Source organism: Emys orbicularis, chromosome 4, assembly GCF_028017835.1.
Source record: "Emys orbicularis isolate rEmyOrb1 chromosome 4, rEmyOrb1.hap1, whole genome shotgun sequence".
In the NCBI taxonomy this organism is placed as follows: Eukaryota; Metazoa; Chordata; order Testudines; family Emydidae; genus Emys; species Emys orbicularis.
In genome coordinates, this window is record NC_088686.1 from 129,336,653 (window position 1) to 129,357,161 (window position 20,509).

Below are 20,509 nucleotides of genomic sequence, written 5' to 3' on the forward strand. Positions count from 1 at the left end.
GCACCCTTGGTCTCACTGAAAGAAGAAATAAGTATTTATAGGCACAGCCCCTTGCAGGATCAGGCCCTAACTCCAGCTTCAACAGTTCCTTCAGGTGGCACAATGGTGGCATACGATGTTACTGGAGGGGTCAGCATGCACGTATGCTTTAAGAACGGAGTGAGCTACTCCTGGCATCACTGTGACGCTGTAATGAATCCTACAAGGTTTGGTTAAAAGGAAAGTGTGAGATATACACTGACAGTTGAAGGGGATTTCCAGATTAAAACGAGTCGTTTACAACTACTGAATGCTGCCACTTGTTAGGAATGTTATGCAAGGCACAGAGTATGGGGTAATGACCACTTGGACCAGCTGAGGTTCTTCCCCTGGAGTTTGAAGTGCTAGCAGGGTAGTGGTGCTGTACTTCCAGGCAAACATTCTTCAAGCTGACACGTATCCACCTATTGTAACAGACTGGCTTTGGACATTATTTTTTCCATTGCATTCAAGTGAGGAACTAGACTCTAGCAAGAGACTTGCCATCAGATGTGATGTAGATGTGATGAGCGATATAGGATGTCTGCTGATCTCTATCCAAGCCACTGGCAGCAGAAGACAGCACTGTACAAGACACCAGTAGGTCTAGAGGTCCTGTAATCAAAAGTTAGTAGCTCTCTGCTTAGTCCCATCTTATTCGCTACTAGCTGCGCATCTCATTTTTGCAAACAGACCGATGTGGACAGAGCACATAATATGGGAGCACATTTCCAGAAATAGTTGGAATAAACTAGAGAAAAAGGCTAAACTGTTTACTCACCATTTTAATACTGCCAACAACTATAACAGGTTGAAACTGTACACATGACAAATTGGGAAAAGTCTCATAATGCAATGGTTTCAGCAAAGGAATGCACTGACTTGTTAAGAATATTACTACAGTAAAAACAAATGGCAAACAGGAATTTGGCACCACATTTACAAAGTAAAGGCATGCTGTCAATACAGTTTAGAAGTCTCTGAACAGAAAAGGCCATGGTAAAATGCAGAACAAGGTGCATCTTTTACAAGATTCCCCACTGCTTTAGACCAAGAAAAAACAAACATACAAGGATCTAAGTGGTTGATTTAGTAGCTTTGTAGCAGCACGTATGCTCCATCCAGTTTGGAATTTAGCAATTTGTCCCTTCAGATGGAAGCATTCCTAGGTAAATTTTCACCCAAGAAGCCGTCTTTAAAGCTTACTACCCCAGTACAAATCTCAGTAATCTGGTGACCAGCATAGCCCAGGTAAACCCCAACTACAAGTTAAGACATGTTATCCTGCTGCAGAAACCTCCACTACCTCTTTTAAAAGCCTTAAGGTATTTGTAGCAGGATGGTAACAAGTTACACATCAGAAGAAACTGAAGCTATAGTCATAAGAGTTCTATGGATCTTTTAAATAGTTGCAGAAATATTAAACTCTGACCATACCAAGCATTAAAAACAAAGAGTTCCTACTAAGAGGAATACTTTCTGCATGATCTGGTCACATCATGTGCATAGTTAAGTGATTTTTTGTTTTTTAAAACAAGATTCATTTGCAAATAAAGAAATAAAATTTAGTAAAGTTATATAGTTTTCTTGATGGAAAAAAAATCTTAAAAACAGACTAGTGATGGCTTGTTAATCAAAGAAAGAGAAAAGCTACATACTGAAGTTCTGGAATCCAGCACCTCAATTTCACAACAGCTGTACACATTTGAGATTATGCAATCCAACTGCTGCCTGAATGATCAAATCACACTTAACAGTTGTTCCATTTTGAGATCTTTAACTTCAACATCCGATATCAATAAAAAGGTCCTAATACAGAAGATTGTGCTAAGGAATGCAAGAATTTTGCATGCTGTTTTCATTCCCCTGGTCCTGTTCATGCTTGCAGCTGTCCGTGAGGCAGCAAAGAAACAGTCTGCTTCTCAAAACGCCACGTCTTAAAAACTGAAAGAAGAACACTGAGTGTTAGCAAAAGCACATTCCAGTCCCACATTGAGTTGTCAGTGTAATACTAGAACTCAAAGCAGTTAGATAGCTCAGTGTTACCTTCCTCCTTAATAGAGTCCACATTCCTTCAGGTTGTTTTTAATGATAACATCTGTAACGGCATCAAACACAAACTGCACGTTCTTTGTGTCAGTGGCACAGGTGAAGTGGGTGTAAATCTCCTTGGTGTCTTTTCTTCGGTTCAGATCTTCAAACTGACACTGAATGTATGCAGCTGCCTCCTCGTATGTATTAGAGCCTGGAAAATAGGACACCTGACTTTAGCCAGCAGCTTGCAGGAGAGAGCGTGATTCAAATCTTTCAAGCAGAAGTTAAGCTTCTTGCAACCACATGCTTTAGCAAGCTACAATCTTATCTTTAGCTCCTTTGTGTCAATGGTCACTAGTACTTAATACCAGTACAGCTTCACCCACTAGATTAAACTACTAAATTGAAGTAGGGGATGAAACAAATGACAGGTATGAATGGAGGCCCCATCAGTTGGATTATGACTAGACATAACCCCAAGAGGGTCACACTAGAGGGCAGATGTGGGTCTGACCTTTAAAAGACTAGGCATAGAGGGACAGATTAGGGAGAATGACCTGCCTGCACACCATTTGGAATAGGGAGGTAGCTGCAAAGGGTACTCTAGTGGAGGAAATGGGGACTTTCGTTGCTAGGGCAAATGAATGCTCTAGCATTTACCCAGATTCCTTTTATAGTGTCTCCAGAATTTCCATTGAGCTGAAACGCAGTTATCCTTACACCACCAGTGAGATGCAAAGGGACCCAGCTTTGGGGAGCACATGAACTGGTCAGATATCTGTTCTATCCATACTCCAAGCCATATGAAAATGTGGACAAGGGTTCCACATGGAGCCAAAGCTGCTCAGAAGAGAACCAGTGCTGACCATGCCCCAGATGGGCTAGCCCTTGCCTCTTCTGACCACCTTTAAATCATTAGACATGTACTGGCCCAGCACAAGACAGAGCCCTCCCCTTGCCTGTATAGGAAATCCAGAGGACGGGAATGACAAGGAAAAACAGGCTCAAGTGAGCTTGGATTTCCTGAGCATTTTAACTGCCTGGCTCTGGGAGACACCTTCATTCTATTTCTTCATTCCTGTTAGCCCAGCTCACCTGTGTACTCTGGGTAGCAGATTGTTAATGGGCTCCTCTTAATCTTTTCCTCAAACAGGTCTTTCTTGTTCAGGAAGAGAATGATTGACGTGTCTGTAAACCATTTGTTGTTACAAATGCTGTCGAACAGTTTCATACTCTCATGCATTCGGTTCTGAAAAGTAATTAAAAAAACAATGCATCATTCCAGCAGTAAGTTGGGAGGAGGGTTTTTCTTTGATGAGCTTTAGAACAAAGCTACTAGTGTTCAAAATGTGACATGTCACTGCTGCGCAACCACACAAATGTTAGTGGTGCTGCATCAGGCAGTGGTCAGGTAATTCTGCACTGTGCTTGACCCTGATCAGAGGTCTGTCCAGGAAAGGTTGAAACTCCCCAGGTCTTAAATTTTCCTCAGCATTTCCCCACCCCATAATCTTTCTCAGATTGTCAGGGAGGCACAAGTTCCGAAGATAGCATGTATTTGTAGTGGTTGTCACAGCAGCTGATAGGTCCCGGAGAAAAATCTCACTTCCTACAGTAACTACAAGGAGTCCGGTGGCACCTTAACGACTAACAGATTTATTTGGGCATAAGCTTTCGTGGGTAAAAAACCACTTCTTCAGATAAGAACATAAGAACATAAGAAAGGCCGTACTGGGTCAGACCAAAGGTCCATCTAGCCCAGTATCTGTCTACCGACAGTGGCCAATGCCAGGTGCCCCAGAGGGAGTGAACCTAACAGGCAATGATCAAGTGATCTCTCTCCTGCCATCCATCTCCATCCTCTGACGAACAGAGGCTAGGGACACCATTCTTACCCATCCTGGCTAATAGCCATTTATGGACTTAGCCACCATGAATTTATCCAGTCCCCTTTTAAACATTGTTATAGTCCTAGCCTTCACAACCTCCTCAGGTAAGGAGTTCCACAAGTTGACTGTGCGCTGCGTGAAGAACTTCCTTTTATTTGTTTTAAACCTGCTGCCTATTAATTTCTTTTGGTGACCCCTAGTTCTTGTATTATGGGAATAAGTAAATAACTTTTCCTTATCCACTTTCTCAACATCACTCATGATTTTATATACCTCTATCATGTCCCCCCTTAGTCTTCTCTTTTCCAAACTGAAGCCTCTTTAATCTTTCCTCATATGGGACCCTCTCTAAACCCTTAATCATTTTAGTTGCTCTTTTCTGAACCTTTTCTAGTGCTAGAATATCTTTTTTGAGGTGAGGAGACCACATCTGTACACAGTATTCGAGATGGGGGCGAACCATGGATTTATATAAGGGCAATAATATATTCTCAGTCTTATTCTCTATCCCCTTTTTAATGATTCCTAACATCCTGTTTGCTTTTTTGACCGCCTCTGCACACTGCGTGGACATCTTTAGAGAACTATCCACGATGACGCCAAGATCTTTTTCCTGACTCGTTGTAGCTAAATTAGCCCCCATCATGTTGTATGTATAGTTGGGGTTATTTTTTCCAATGTGCATTACTTTACATTTATCCACATTAAATTTCATTTGCCATTTTGTTGCCCAATCACTTAGTTTTGTGAGATCTTTTTGAAGTTCTTCACAATCTGCTTTGGTCTTAACTATCTTGAGTAGTTTAGTATCATCTGCAAACTTTGCCACCTCACTGTTTACCCCTTTCTCCAGATCATTTATGAATAAATTGAATAGGATTGGTCCTAGGACTGACCCTTGGGGAACACCACTAGTTACCCCTCTCCATTCTGAGAATTTACCATTAATTCCTACCCTTTGTTCCCTGTCCTTTAACCAGTTCTCAATCCATGAAAGGACCTTCCCTTTTATCCCATGACAGCTTAATTTACGTAAGAGCCTTTGGTGAGGGACCTTGTCAAAGGCTTTCTGGAAATCTAAGTACACTATGTCCACCGGATCCCCCTTGTCCACATGTTTGTTGACCCCTTCAAAGAACTCTAATAGATTAGTAAGACACGATTTCCCTTTACAGAAACCATGTTGACTATTGCTCAAGAGTTTATGTTTTTTATGTTTTTCTATGTGATGCACCTGAAGAAGTGAGGTTTTTTACCCACTAAAGCTTATGCCCAAATAAATCTGTCTTTAAGATGCCACCGGACTCCTTGTTATTTTTGTGGATACAGACTAACACGGCTACCCCCTGGATACTTAACTTCCTACAGTGTTTGTTATTATGTGCTCTTGTAGAGGAAGAGGCTAAAGGCTGCTCTTGAGAAGCTCATTCCCTGCACAGTGCTATTGCCATATGACTTCGGGGAGAGACTGCTTTCTAACACCATCTCAAACACACTACTAGCACAGAACAAGATATGGTTAGAGTCCCATAAACTTGGATACGAAGTCTGTCGGGCAGCTTGAAGCTAACTTCCACGTGTTAGTAACGACAGTGACATACCATTTCTTCATCTTCTGCAAGGACAAGGTCATAATCACTGAGGGCTACACAAAATATGATCGCTGTCACGCCTTCAAAGCAGTGTATCCATTTCTTTCGTTCTGATCGCTGGCCACCAACATCAAACATCCTGGAAGAGTGAAGGGAAAGTGGCTCAGATGTCATGCAGCACTCACCTTCCTACTCGCAGGAAATTGCAAAGAAAACTTTTCAAAGTACTTTCAGCAAGCAGATTGCAAGGGAAATGTAGAGATACAAAGCCTTTCCATCGATAAGGCCAGAAGAAACTCAAATCCTCCAATGTAGGGGATTTTAATTATTTTTTCTAATGAACTCAAGTTTTAATTTAAAATATGAAGATTCTATGCCTCCCAGTTGGAAATACCCCTCAACAGTATCTCGAGTGGAAAGAATAGAACTTGCTGCTTCACTTTGGCACTCTTCCTTGTTTGTTATCTCACATTCCCTGCAGCAGTAACCCATTGGCTTCACTGGATGCAAAGCACCCACTCTGCATAGGTCAGTTCTTCCAATTACCTGTGCTTGGTTCTGAGGTAACATGACCTGGACCTACTATTGGGATGCGGATGGAACTTTTAAGAAATTGGGTGTTGCAGCAGTTTAATGAGCTACAGGGGTTTGAAAGTTTGGGGCAAAACATTCCTAAATTTTGCTGGAAGATTTCTGGCTATAAAACAAAAATATGCAAGTTTATTGGAAAGTTACAATGCCCTCCTCTCCAAAAAGTGTTTTGAAGAGAGGCAGTATTCTCTGCTGGTTTCCCGCAATCATTAATTAAATTGGGTCAGATACAAGTCAGTATCCAAGAGGTACAAAACCAAAATCCAAGTTGACAATCATCAGAGCAAACAGGCAGTCAGACAAAGAGAGGGACTATTCAGCGTCTGCCAACAGGAACACAATTTAATGATTCTGATCAAAAGGGCCAGAATTGTGGCTCAGCACCTCCATGCTTTAATTTAAAACATGCTGTCCCAGCGGACTACACTAGGAAAGAGGGAATTTTGTATAAAGATACAGGTTAGTTAGTTTGTAAAGCTCTCCATTACCTTCAGTGTTATTGCAAAGATATCTGAAAAAAGAACAGTGCCTCTCAACCTCACTTCTCCAAGTTGATCCTGAATTCACAGTCATGCCTTTAAAACATCTCAGCCCAGTAGGGAAGTGCAGTCCCAGATTCAACATTGTGACTTCATTGCAGGATGAAAGGAAGATATAGTAGGTTGCAAGAGAGAAGACTGCTGCTTTGTGTTTAAAAATCTATTTAAGCATTTCCCTAAGCAGGCCCATCCCTTTGAAATGAGATGCCTTGTGTCTCAGTTTCTATGGATGCCCAATTAGTCAAAGCAGGCCTTGTTAGCCCTGTATAAGCCAGTCTCCTAAAGGGAGGTATGAATGCTCAGCCTTAATGATTTAATTAAAAAAATATATATTTAGCAATATAACAACTCTCTCTACCCAAGCCCATATGATCTGAAATTGCCTCTTAGCCAAATCTTGGCTGGGCCCTTCTACCCTCTTCATGTATCTACTGTCATATATCTATATCCCATTCATATGGATACACAGAGGGATATAGTCGTGATTGTAGGCCCCAACAGGAAGTTGGGTGAGGGTTGCAGCGCCTTAGATAACATCTACTGCACAGTAAATAGCTGGAAACTTTCCCTATCTTCCCTATTCACAGAAATGGTGAAAATAAATGTCTGCTACATTGATCTGTTGTTTCCCAGGAGTCAGAAACAAGTGGCTTTTTTAAACGAGCACTGCACAGCATAGCAATGTTAATCCCTGTACATAGTGATGGAAGAAGACAAGTTTCCCCTGAGCTCACCAATAGCCATAAAAATAGCTCTGATGCAAAGTACGCAAGCATTTTCTGTTAACAAGTCACCGGTTAGACAGCTCAGAAGCCAAGGTGCCGCTATACCCCCAAGAAGTGTGCACTGAGTCAGATTTCATACACAAAAGTGTTTAGATTGTTCCTATGTCCCATTCAAACCTAGTTACACAGAAGGATCAAAATCATAGCTGGCAAATTAATGCTTATTTAAAGACCTTATGTAACTAAAACTTGACAACAGCATTCCAGACAGGGAAGAACCTGGTCCATAATACAAACAGCAGTTTCCTATGACAATGTTACACAGCACTAATGTCTACCACATAGAATTCTAGCTTGTGTGTCAATGAACACGCTCAGAATCCAAAGCAAGGGTTAGCTAGAAGAGTAAATAGGAAGCTGGGGAAGCCTGTGCTAACTCTACCCTTTCCCCCTTACAACAGCTTGTATGGAGGATAAAGAGGGAACTCTGATTCATCATACTTAAAGGGACACTGTCAAGGTTAGGCTCAGTATCTGTGCCACTTCAAAAGGTTTTACTTGTATTACAATAGAGGGCAAGTCCCTGCCCCTGTACTCTTGCACAATAAAGGCAGCCATTTTTGCCAACACTTATGCATGCCCCCTGCTGCTTTGCAGCAGGGTTAGTCAGCACTATTATATCTCGAGTTTTGCTAACAATGCCATGCAGGCCAGTCAGAGCCAAATTAATTTCAGCTCCCTTAGAAACACAGGAAAACAATACACTGCAAATGACAGGAGACCAAGGCTATAGGGAAGGGCTCTTATCAAATGAAGGGGTTAAATGCAAACTAAAACCAGTAGCCAACAGTGTCCTTTAAGTAGTTTTTGATCCTGTAAACAAGCATTCAGTACCTGTGTTTGCAATTCCAACAGAAAAGCAGCTGAAAAGAACAAAAGAATGTAAATAAAAAGTCAGCAGTCCCCCAGGTGAGCAACTCCAGTAAGAACAGAGTAATTAACGACAAAGGGGGTCTAGTCACAATTTACTTGAAAGTGCTGAATGAGAACAAGGCTCCACAATAAGGGAAAACTGGATACCAACCATCACCAAGCACTAGTGCACTCAGCAGAAGAAAGCAATGCAATCTGCAGGGAGGAATGACATCCTGCAGTAGCCTGCACCATACTCACTTGAAGTACAGGTCCTTGAAGGTGAAGTGAGTTTCCACAATGCCTGTAGTCTTCACTCTGGTCCGCAGAACGTCTTGCTGAGTTGGAATGTAGGTCTGCTGGGATATTCTATCCAAGTCATTTAGGTAACTAAACCGAAGAGACAATCCAAGACATGCTTTTTTTAGTCTGCTTCCTTCCTATGAATCTTTTATAAACTGCAGAAGGAAGTCATGGTGAAGTGCATTAGTTCTGTTAGCACAGCCCAGACCTCCACCACACACCTCTATTCTAGGGTTTCCTATAGCCGTGTACTATCCAGGCTAACATAGCATCAGTCAGTAACAGATGGTGCTCAGCTAGACATAAGCTCAAGCTGGGCTATAGAATAAGAGTGTGGAAGAGAGTGCAGAAACAATGATCACAGAATTCCCACTGTAATTAATACCTTTTGCTAAAGAAATTCACCTGGAGGCCTCCAAAGACTAACACTAACATACCAGAAGAGAAGTGAATAAAGCCCAGGTTTCTGCTCATTGTAAAGGGTAAAAGGCAAAATGTGGCAAAACAGTAAACCACGTTCATAGCTCTATCCAAAGCATGACAAATCCAGCCACCCACTCAGGCAAAAGCAAGCAGGAATCTTTCCTTGACAACTTGGGGACCCTTACCCACTAATGTCTGGAGAACAAACTCTCAATCTCTAGCTATTATGGGGCAAAAATACTTGTGACCTGATGCACTTCTGCCTTCCTGTGCCTCCAGGCCCTCTGAGACCAGAACTCTGAACTGCCCAAGGCCCAACTCTGTGCTCAAGCACCCAGCCCATATAGCTGGGCTATGCACGGGAGCTCCCCAGAGGCTGCTGGGCGGAATCCTTTCCTCTCTGCAGCATCACAGCCACTCTGCAGCAGCGTATCCACTGAGACCACCTTCAACTCCCAGCTTCATACAAACATCCCCTTTAGAGCTCCAAGGCATGTAATGGGTGCATCTCTTCAAGTCTGGACCCACAAATCCTGCTCCTGCCTTTCATCCATTTCAGAGAAGGTGTTAACCACAAGCTCCTCTATCTTTGGCAACCTGAGAGTAATCTATAACTGTGAGTTTTGAACTGGCAGGCTTTAGCCTTTGCCCCCACTTCTAGCCCTGCCAGTTCTTGGACTATTGGTAGATAAATTTTCTGGCTAGACCCTCCCTCCTCCCTCCATTGGATAATTTGTCACAATTTGGTTCTACACAGTCCTTCTTGCCACTCAGTAGCATAACAGACAAGTTGCCAACTAGTTCAAAGAGTAAACTTCTCAGCCGTCTACAAGATACCCTATTCTGTGCCCTGGCATATTTTAAATGAGGTTTTAGAAAAACTATATAACTGCATTTGGTGTAGGTAGTGTTACCTTTAACAGACTTGTGATTAAAGTGTATTTCTGCTGGGAAATAAAGATCCTGGGAATTTCTAGTCCAGATTAGCCTAACACAACAGGAAAATGTAACTGCTCTAAATCACAGACACCAGAACGCAGCTAATTTAACAGCAAAGCACAAATGGAAAAGCAGTTACACAAACCAGACAGCAGAGCCAAGTGAATTAAGTAATAGCACTGGCAATAAGTATTAAACTCTAAACAAGCTGTGTCCTGTTGGTAGAAGAATGCAAGTGCTACCTCAAGAGCTGGCACTGTAACAGCTTGGCTTTGATAACAAGCATGTGACTAACTAGTAAATTATTTAAACAGATGCTCTGCTTCCTCAATTAGCACACTTGTAATCTACTCACTACATTGTCAGGTTTCAGCACAAGACCTATTGGAAGTAAAACTGGTTTCGTTCTCTCATCAGCTCTTTCTACAGCAGATGGAGGAGTTAAATAACTTCAGTCAATATCTACCACCAAATGAATTGAGAAATCCCACACATATGCTTACAACACAAAGCTACTTTAGTCCAGTAAGCACCTTGTTTCCATTAGTGTTTGAAGTGTGACTTACAATGATCAAACAAACCTGGTCCAACTGATTGGGGAGAGAATCTACAAAATACTACATTAAGAGTCCATGAAAGATCTTAACCAAGTCATTCGAAAAAGGTGGAAATGAACAATGCTACAGGCCAATACTCATCTGAACCTCCCTGGTCGGCAGAAATGCATTTTAAACTTATCAGAACACTGGCAGCATCAAAAGGACCCTCCTGACACCAGGAAGTAAGCCTTCGCTCTTCAGTTTTCCCCTTACGCACGTAGCGACAAAAGCTCCCTCATCGCACTTCCTTATCTGGCATCAGCTGCCCATGACTTGACAGATGTGGTTTGCTCTGTGTGGGAAGTGGCTGCAGCCACACCCATGCAGCACTGTCCTGCAAAGAAGTGCTTTCTACAGAGGGAAGCTGCAGAATCCTAGTCAGTTACAAGCTGCAACTAGATCTGTGTGCGCACGGCTTCTGTATAGCACACCATGTAAAAGCTGTCAGCCTGAAAAAAAAAGTAGAAATGCAAGAAGAGAAAGTGGGGGACAAGAGAATGATGCAGAGACCACACTAGGAGACTTAATATTAATAATCCAGTTTTCCCACTACTATGTGGGTAAAAGTTAAGACAAACTAAGACAAGACAAATTTATCTAGCATTCAAAGAACAGATGTGTTTATCCCAATATGAGAATCTTTCTATATCCTACCTGGTTTAACAATGTTCCCTCCCTGGGTGAGCACCCAGGGCTTTCCCGCACCTTGTTAGATAATTTCTTCACTATTTTTGACACAAACATTTGCTCCCTACCCCACATCCTCTCTTGTGGAGGAAGCTTGTTTTCATGCTTCAACTATCCCCTGTAAAACTGGACGTCCTAAAATTAAGATTTCAGCTACAGAGGGGGTGAAATTTTCATAATTAAGCTCAGGACTTGGCTCACCATTGAGGTTTCCCAGGAGAACCCATACTAGTTTTGGGGCTGCTCCCCAATGCTCGCATGTCCAGAGATTTATAGCTCCAACTTGAAATCAAATAAAATCTGGCAACTTCAGGTTACTCTGAATCCAAAATTCAGGAGGAACCTCACGGTACAAAGCAGAACATTGATTTCTCACAGAGCTGCTCAGGAGACAGGCAGGTTTTGGCAGACAACATCCATGAGTTGGACAGGATTCAGTTGGTGGCTACAATAGGCTCTCCCTCCTCCGCATGTTCACATGAGCACCAGGGTGGTATTTTCCTAACAATGCAGTCATGTTTCCTTTAACTACTGGGAAGAACGGTTACAAGGCCAAACAAACAGCTAAAAGCTCAAAGATTCATACAAAGCATTTATTATGGACGAGGCTGTAGGATACTGAGTAGTCACAGCTTGAGCTAAGGGAGGAGTTGTCACTAACATATCTCTAGGGAAAAGCAGAGAACATAGAAGACTGCCTTCTGACTCCACACTGAGGAGAGGGTATAAGAGGGCATGAAATTCCCATGACAGTATTTAGATAGTTCTGTATTTGGGACCACTGAACTACAAGCTTTCTAGAAAGGCTGTACCAAAAGGCCAACACCCATAAGATATGAGAACTAGGGAGGTACAATCTCTTTCAGTGCCTGGCTAGAAGCTCTTCTTCACAGAAGTCCTAGATATTGCTCTAGTTATAGCTCTTCTTACTCACAACCAAAGAATATCCATTCATCCCTTCCTATGCGGCCCTCGGGAGCCAGTCCTTCCTGAACTGAAGATAATATTCAGGGAAAACAGCCCCATGACAAAGTTCTGATGAGCCAGGCATTGAGATAGGAGATTGAATTCCCTGTATGCAGAAATAGGCTGTGCCTTCCCTGCTGTGGTTAGCTGAAGTTAGGGAGCTGTTGTGGCTAGGTAAAAGTAGAAATGGATGCACCAAACTGAACAGGACTTTCAGCACCCCCAATGAAGGGAAGGACAGATTTTATTTAATTAGTTTTGTCAAACTGAATATGTCCCTTCAACTACCAGGCCCAGCTGGGAAGGGGTCAGGAGATCCCTATAAAGGGCTGGGACAGCTCAGGTGAGAGGAGCTGCAGGAGGGAGGAAGGGTTCCTGAAGTATGCCCTGCAGCAGGGGGAACAAAGGGAAGGTGTGTTCTCCTTTCAGCACCAAGGGGGAAAGCCCCTGGGAACTGGGTGGAGGATCTGCTTTTGTTTCACCTACATTTTCTGTATAAAGAATAAAACTGCTTGAAAAAAAAGATTTGATGTGGCAGTGAGTCCTTCCTAGGAAGGTAAGGTGCATGAGTGAGGGGAAGCCGAGGCAGTGAATAGCCTGGCGCCCGCCCAGGTAAGGCGATGCTTCGATGGGCCTTTACACAATACAAAATCCATTGTACACGAAGCACAACAGCACAAATGGAAAGGTAGGAACGTGCGATTACCAACCACCTCTGAAAAGCCTGGGTTAAGTGACTTGCCAGTATCACATAGGGACTCTGACACAGCTGGGGATAAAATCCAGTTCCCCAGGGCAGCATTTGACTGCTTTACCCAGGAGCCCATCCTTTCTCTTCCTGCAATCCCCTGCCTCATTCACTACACATCTTCCAACTTCTGCAACAACTGAAGCAGAGGGCATTACAGACAACACCCACCTTTTGCTGGACAGATTGATCCTGTAAACTGAATGAGACTGAAGTGTAGAAAATAATACCATGTGATCACATAATTAGATTGCACCATAATGCATATGCACAATGAGGCTGGATTCAGACTGCACAGGTAATCTTAATTCCAGCATTTCCCAACTTTGGGGTGATTAACTTGGCAACATTAGCATTCATTTCTTGTAATTTTTCTGTGTAATTTCCTAGTGTTTAGTTTTTTTTTTTAAATGAAAGAACAGAAATTCCATCACGTGGGAGCATACTGACACCCACAGAGGCCATCGGCAGGGTTGGAACCATTAGATCCACCACACAGACTTCTGACACTTGATAGCTGGACTAAATTGTCATCTGCTAATCCGACCAGCACTAGAGAAGAATGGGACACTGCCATTTAGAAGGTTTCCAGATATTTACTGATAGCAGATGAATGGTGAGACTCGGGAGGGGAGTGTGCTCCAGTGGGCACAGACTCTTCAGCTCATTTCCTCTCCTCCCACCCCATCCCGGCCCTGTCCTCTAGTTCTGTCTCTTCCCCACCTCAGCCAATCCTACTACTCCTCACACCTCGGCTCCTCAGCCAATTTGTCTCCTCCCCCGCCACAATCTCCCTACCCAGACTTCTCATCTACTCTCAAAGATGTCATCACCCTCCCAGCTCCTTGTCCCGCTCTCTTTGCCCAGCCAATCCCAGTTGACCTCAGCAACCTGGCTCCTCATCAGATCAGTGTCATCTCCTTTCCCCCTCTCCCCAAAAAACACACACTTCTTCCCCTCCCTCTCAGTTCCAGTCACTTCTAATCACCATCCCCCTCAGCGACTCAATCTCAGTGTCTCCCCCGCCCCCACCTGAACATACCGACTCAGTTCCCTTGCCTTCATCATGTCTTTCCCTTCACCCTAATTCCAAGTCTACATCCACCCCACCTCTTTGTCCCAACCTACTTCCCTGCCATCCCACCACCCCACAAATCCAGCTCTAGCCTTTGAATCAGGCAGCTTCTTCCATGGTACACTGGCCCTGAAGAGGAGGTCAATGAGAGCACAGGAGAGAGAGGCTCCCTGCTCACAGGACCAAAGCATGATCCCCAGCAGTCCAAAACTGCAACTGCAGGGAAACTTCTACTCAGCATGGACAGAATCTTCAGGGAATTTGGCTGCCAGAAAGGAGTCTCTAGTGAGCATGTGCAAACTGCAATTTTTCAAAGGCTTATAATTTGGTGGATTTTCGATGGATTTTCACAGGGCTGGCAAAAGCCACATCCCTGGCACAAAGGCCAGACCCCTGCCAAATTTTAAAATCCCTGCAAAAAGCAAGAGGGCAGTAGAGTTTTCCAAAGAAAAGGTCACCAAAATTCCAGACACCCAGCATGGAAAACTTAAACCCAAACAGTTAAAGTTTGGCAAAGTTGTAAGCAACCGAAAACAGATTCTCATAATGGGAAGCATCAGGGCTGCCAGAATGGGCTAAAATACAGAACTACCCCTTTTGCCTGAAATTGTTTCCCAGAAGAAACCAGGTAAAAATTACTAAAATGAAGAATTGCAAGAAAATGTATTTTCCTATACTGGTTTTAGGACCTCACATTTAAATGTTGTTCATTACATATTTGGTAGCTTAATTATGAGTCTAGTTTCCAGGAAATACTAATCCTTACATTAATACTGAGGCGATCTCAAGTCATCTTCCAGATAAGCTACAACAACTTGTCTCACTACACTGACGTTTACAAACAGACTAAGCTACTTTTACACTGGGAAGGCAAACCGACAAGTTAATTTATTCATGACATTAGAAATACAAGTAAGTTTTTAATGTGATAAGGGGAAGACAGCAATAAATTCTATAATGGAGGCAGTCGCGGTCCCTTTCCTTTTCATTGCAAGATCTACTTTGATCAGCTAGAGCATGGAGCCACAGAATCATTGACATGTAGTACTGGAAGAGCTCTCAATAGAGCAGGCGACTGGACTAGGTGACCTGAGGCAGGACTAAGTATTTAGAGCCAATCCCCTCCTGTCCCAGCATATCCCATCCTGCCAATCTACCCATTTTAGGTAAACACTTCCTGAAGCGTGAATTGTACTCCCATTAAATGCTTTCTGACTGTCCTTTAGAGGAGCACCTAGGCACTGGAAATACCCATTGCTCTGCCCACAACACAGTCATAAGTCGTGTGGTCGCTACACAAAACACTGCCAGTAAAGGTCTCTTACTAGGATGCCGAGTCATTAAGTTGATACTCTCTTGATCTGCTGAAGCAGGCTTGGACTCCAGCATCTCGCCATAATCGTTTAATCACTCCAGCTAGCTCAGGAGTCATCACTCCTTCCTCGGCACTTCCAGCCAACACAAACAACTGACGGGCATCGTCCTGCAGGAAGAGGGTGAAAGGAAGATTCAGTCAGTCATACTCCATACTTAACACCACTACAAGCTAAAATGAGCCTTCACCACCACAAACCACAAATGCTTGCAGTGGCACCAGTGATAGGTTCGTGACGGGCATAGCTAGATTCCCCTCCCCCTTCCGTCTACCCACTCTGTTAAATCAATATTCCTCCTTCAACCAGAAACACATGGACCGAGCAAGAGGCAAACTGCCCAAGAGCACCTGGTTTCAGGCAAGCAGGATGTGTTAATCAGAGGGAGGTGGCGGTCATCTGTGGCATACAGCATGCCCATAGCACCGCAAACCCTCTCTTCTGAGAGGAGGATCATAGTTCCAACTTAACAGGCAATGTTTAACATTTTTAATGAGGTACATGGGGCAATATGAACCTTCAGCATTACATCTTGTGCATGGCACATCTCCTCAGAAGTGCTGCTGGCTTTCAAAAGAATACCAGTTCTGTACAACAAGCTACTGAAGGAATTAAAGCTTTTCCTGTCTAAAACTACAATTTACTGTTTATTAGAGGCCATACTGTATAATACCCCAGCAGGGAAAAATCCAGCATCAAAAGCAAATACTGGGTGATTAAAGGTTTTAGAGCTTTGAAAAATTGCCATCTCTCTTAAGGACTGTCAAAAGAAAGGGGAATTCCAATTTCTTATTGGGAACATTTCACAGGGAGGAAGGATAGGGACCGCTCAGGATTCCAGTGTTTGTTTGCATTGGATTACATGAAACACTTGTCAGAAAATTTAATATAGGCTCTCGCTTTTCAATAGGGAAATTATCAACCAGATTTGCAACTGAGAAATAGGCTGACCTACTTTGAGGTTTCTATGATGATGCAACTTGTATCAGCTCTATTTAAGGGGTAATGTTGCAAGGCCCTTTTACTCTCCCAGCAAGTCCCCCAACTTGAAGAGCCGGTCTGCTCCCGATACTTACTTTCTCCTGAAATCAGTCCTTAGAATGCTGCTGCAGGGCATAGAGTTAACGAAGAACCAAGGTAGCCTGTAGGGTAATGCCCAGGTGCCAACTCTAAGGGTATGTCACTGCAGAGCTAGTCCGACTGATCAATATCTGGCCTGGGTTTATGCAACCACACTGCAAATCCCTACCCGAGTTAGAGCCTTCACTGGTGCAGCACTCTTCTGCATCTCGCTAGGACAGCTGGGGGCATATCCCAGGGCTCTATGGGCTGCAGTACACTGAGCTGCTCTAGGATTCTTTCCCAGTAAGTTGTGGGAGGAACTGCCTGTCCTTCTGGGCACATAGGAGAATTGTACGAAGGCACTGGAGGACTATCAGCACTTGAGTGCTTTAGCCTGGATCACCCCTGCAAAATGGACAGGATACCAGCCATAGTGAAAGCAGAACCAGGGCTCTAACCTCACTCCCAGCCATGCCAGCTAGCCCAGGTTGAAAGCACAACTGGACTAAGGAGAGAGGCTTGTGTTTGTGGACAGGGACATCCTGGGGGGGCTTAATCCCACAATTACACTATTTACTTCCTGCTCTTTTGTATTAGTGTCACCTTTTCAAGTGTCTCCTGGGATTTCCTTCATTTGGTCTCATTCTTTCTTGACTTTTGTGGGGGGAGAAAGCAGAGAAGAAATGCCAGGAAGTTTGCTAGATAGGAGGGACTCAGAGGGGGGAAATTTTAGTGATATCACGGAGGAGGAAACCATATGATTTGGAAAGGAGAAAGTCAGAGTTATCTTTGTGATGCTCTTAATCATTTTTAAGTTGTGAAAACTCATTAGAATCTGATTTAGATTAAAAATTTAAAGGGGCATAACTTTCTGAAATACTACTGAACACTGATGCAGGAGGCCAAATATTTTAAATTAATCCATAAGAGTCTTTTGTTAAAAATGTAGTAACCTGAGCTGAATCCAAGTATTTTGTATTAGAAATAAGTTCAAAAAGTTGTCAAGGGCTCCTTTCTGTATCTGCAATAAGATACTCCATGCAGGGTGTTACTAATACTTTACAGATTATCAGATGTACTCCACTACTGCTATCTTGTGGCTTAAAAATATTTCCACCACATATTCCATGGACTGAACTTCAGATCTTCATTAACATGATCTACATTACAGAAGCAAGCTAAAGGAAATGAGTGAAATACTCACTGCTCTGGCAACTTCCCCAAAGTCTATCTTTAGCCTTCCCATGGCTCTTATTATTGCAATGATGGACTGAATAGTATTGCTGTAGACAACCACTTTATACTGTTTGCATTCTTCCTCTGAATAGCCATCCTCATGGATGATCCTGAAACAAAAACAAGCCATAATCACAAGCTAAATCAGGACGACAATGTTGATTTCTTATTTCATCTAATACAGAAATGCAATTTATACCAATTTAAATATTTAGGCTTCTACTTACTTCATCTGCTTCACAATGGTGCTTTTACCAGACTCTCCTGCACCTGAAAAGTACATACAAACTCATGTTAGTTTTAACTTCAAATTAAAACTAAGACCCAAAGTGAGATGTAGCCCCACATCTAGATGTTGATTGGGATTAAAGTGAAGAACTTAATTGTGCAAACTCAATAGTTAAACATCTCCACAACAGCTATTCCCCGCAGTGATCCACCTCTGACAGTGGCTCCCTGGAGAGACCAGGCACCAGTACACAATGCTCAGTTTGTATTCTCAGCTTGTTTATGAATGCTGACAACCAAGTGCTCACCTGTTCACAGAATAAGGAAGGTTACACTTCTGAATTTCCAAAGTTCTGACTACTCATTTACTCTCCATCTTCCAGGCAGATAGGACTATAAAATGGGGGGGGGGGGGGGGAGGGGGAGGGAGGGCAAAGGTACTTCAGTTTGTACACCGGCCGATCCATCACCTCTTCCTGCAATACACTAATGATCTCCCAAGGCAGTGCTCCCATTACGCACATGAATTTGAAGGATTCATAGATTCTAGGACTGGAAGGGACCTCGAGAGGTCATCGAGTCCAGTCCCCTGCCCGCATGGCAGGACCAAATACTGTCTAGACCATCCCTGATAGACATTTATCTAACCTACTCTTAAATATCTCCAGAGATGGAGATTCCACAACCTCCCTAGGCAATTTATTCCAGTGTTTAACCACCCTGACAGTTAGGAACTTTTTCCTAATGTCCAACCTAGACCTCCCTTGCTGCAGTTTAAGCCCATTGCTTCTTGTTCTATCCTTAGAGGCTAAGATGAACAAGTTTTCTCCCTCCTCCTTATGACACCCTTTTAGATACCTGAAAACTGCTATCATGTCCCCTCTCGGTCTTCTCTTTTCCAAACTAAACAAACCCAATTCTTTCAGTCTTCCTTCATAGGTCATGTTCTCAAGACCTTTAATCATTCTTGTTGCTCTTCTCTGGACCCTTTCCAATTTCTCCACATCTTTCTTGAAATGCGGTGCCCAAAACTGGACACAATACTCCAGCTGAGGCCTAACCAGAGCAGAGTAGAGCGGAAGAATGACTTCTCGTGTCTTGCTCACAACACACCTGTTAATACATCCCAGAATCATGTTTGCTTTTTTTGCAACAGCATCACACTGTTGACTCATATTTAGCTTGTGGTCCACTATAACCCCTAGATCCCTTTCTGCCGTACTCCTTCCTAGACAGTCTCTTCCCATTCTGTATGTGTGAAACTGATTTTTTCTTCCTAAGTGGAGCACTTTGCATTTGTCTTTGTTAAACTTCATCCTGTTTAACTCAGACCATTTCTCCAATTTGTCCAGATTATTTTGAATTATGACCCTGTCCTCCAAAGCAGTTGCAATCCCTCCCAGTTTGGTATCATCCGCAAACTTAATAAGCTTACTTTCTATGCCAATATCTAAGTCGTTAATGAAGATATTGAACAGAGCCGGTCCCAAAACAGACCCCTGCGGAACCCCACTCGTTATGCCTTTCCAGCAGGATTGGGAACCATTAATAACAACTCTCTGAGTACGGTTATCCAGCCAGTTATGCACCCACCTTATAGTAGCCCCATCTAAATTGTATTTGCCTAGTTTATCGATAAGAATATCATGCGAGACCGTATCAAATGCCTTACTAAAGTCTAGGTATACCACATCCACAGCTTCTCCCTTATCCACAAGACTCGTTATCCTATCGAAGAAAGCTATCAGATTGGTTTGACATGATTTGTTCTTTACAAATCCATGCTGGCTGTTCCCTATCACCTTACCACCTTCCAAGTGTTTGCAGATGATTTCCTTAATTACTTGCTCCATTATCTTCCCTGGTCTGTAGTTTCCTGGGTTGTTTTTATTTCCCTTTTTATAGATGGGCACTATATTTGCCCTTTTCCAGTCTTCTGGAATCTCTCCCGTCTCCCATGATTTTCCAAAGATAATAGCTAGAGGCTCAGATACCTCCTCTATTAGCTCCTTGAGTATTCTAGGATGCATTTCATCAGGCCCTGGTGACTTGCAGGCATCTAACTTTTCTAAGTGATTTTTAACTTGTTCTTTTTTTATTTTATCTGCTAAACCTACCCCCTTCCCATTAGCATTCACTATGTTAGGCATTCCTTCAGACTTCTCGGTGAAGACCGAAACAAAGAAGTCATTAAGCATCTCTGCCATTTCCAAGTTTCCTGTTACTGTTTCTCCCTCTTCACTAAGCAGTGGGCCTACCCTGTCTTTGGTCTTCCTCTTGCTTCTAATGTATTGATAAAAAGTCTTCTTGTTCCCCTTTATTCCCGTAGCTAGTTTGAGCTCATTTTGTGCCTTTGCCTTTCTAATCTTGCCCCTGCATTCCTGTGTTGTTTGCCTATATTCATCCTTTGTAATCTGTCCTAGTTTCCATTTTTTGTATGACTCCTTTTTATTTTTTAGATCATGCAAGATCTCGTGGTTAAGCCAAGGTGGTCTTTTGCCACATTTTCTATCTTTCCTAACCAGCGGAATAGCTTGCTTTTGGGCCCTTAATAGTGTCCCTTTGAAAAA

General features: G+C 43.0%; 1 protein-coding gene across 1 annotated transcript in view; it reads right to left on the bottom strand.

Moving 5' to 3' along the window:
• Nucleotides 1-786: 786 nt before the first annotated feature.
• Nucleotides 787-20,509, bottom strand: part of GNAI3 (G protein subunit alpha i3) — a 39,000-nt gene continuing 19,277 nt past the window's right edge. Inside the window, exons 2-9 of the mRNA XM_065404401.1 lie at nt 17,939-17,981; nt 17,680-17,821; nt 15,366-15,523; nt 8,562-8,690; nt 5,543-5,672; nt 3,148-3,301; nt 2,065-2,263; nt 787-1,962 (exon numbers count right to left, since the gene is read on the bottom strand). Coding sequence (XP_065260473.1) covers nt 2,073-2,263; nt 3,148-3,301; nt 5,543-5,672; nt 8,562-8,690; nt 15,366-15,523; nt 17,680-17,821; nt 17,939-17,981 — 947 coding nt within the window. The 3' untranslated portion in view covers nt 787-1,962; nt 2,065-2,072. The remainder of the gene's footprint in view (nt 1,963-2,064; nt 2,264-3,147; nt 3,302-5,542; nt 5,673-8,561; nt 8,691-15,365; nt 15,524-17,679; nt 17,822-17,938; nt 17,982-20,509) is intronic.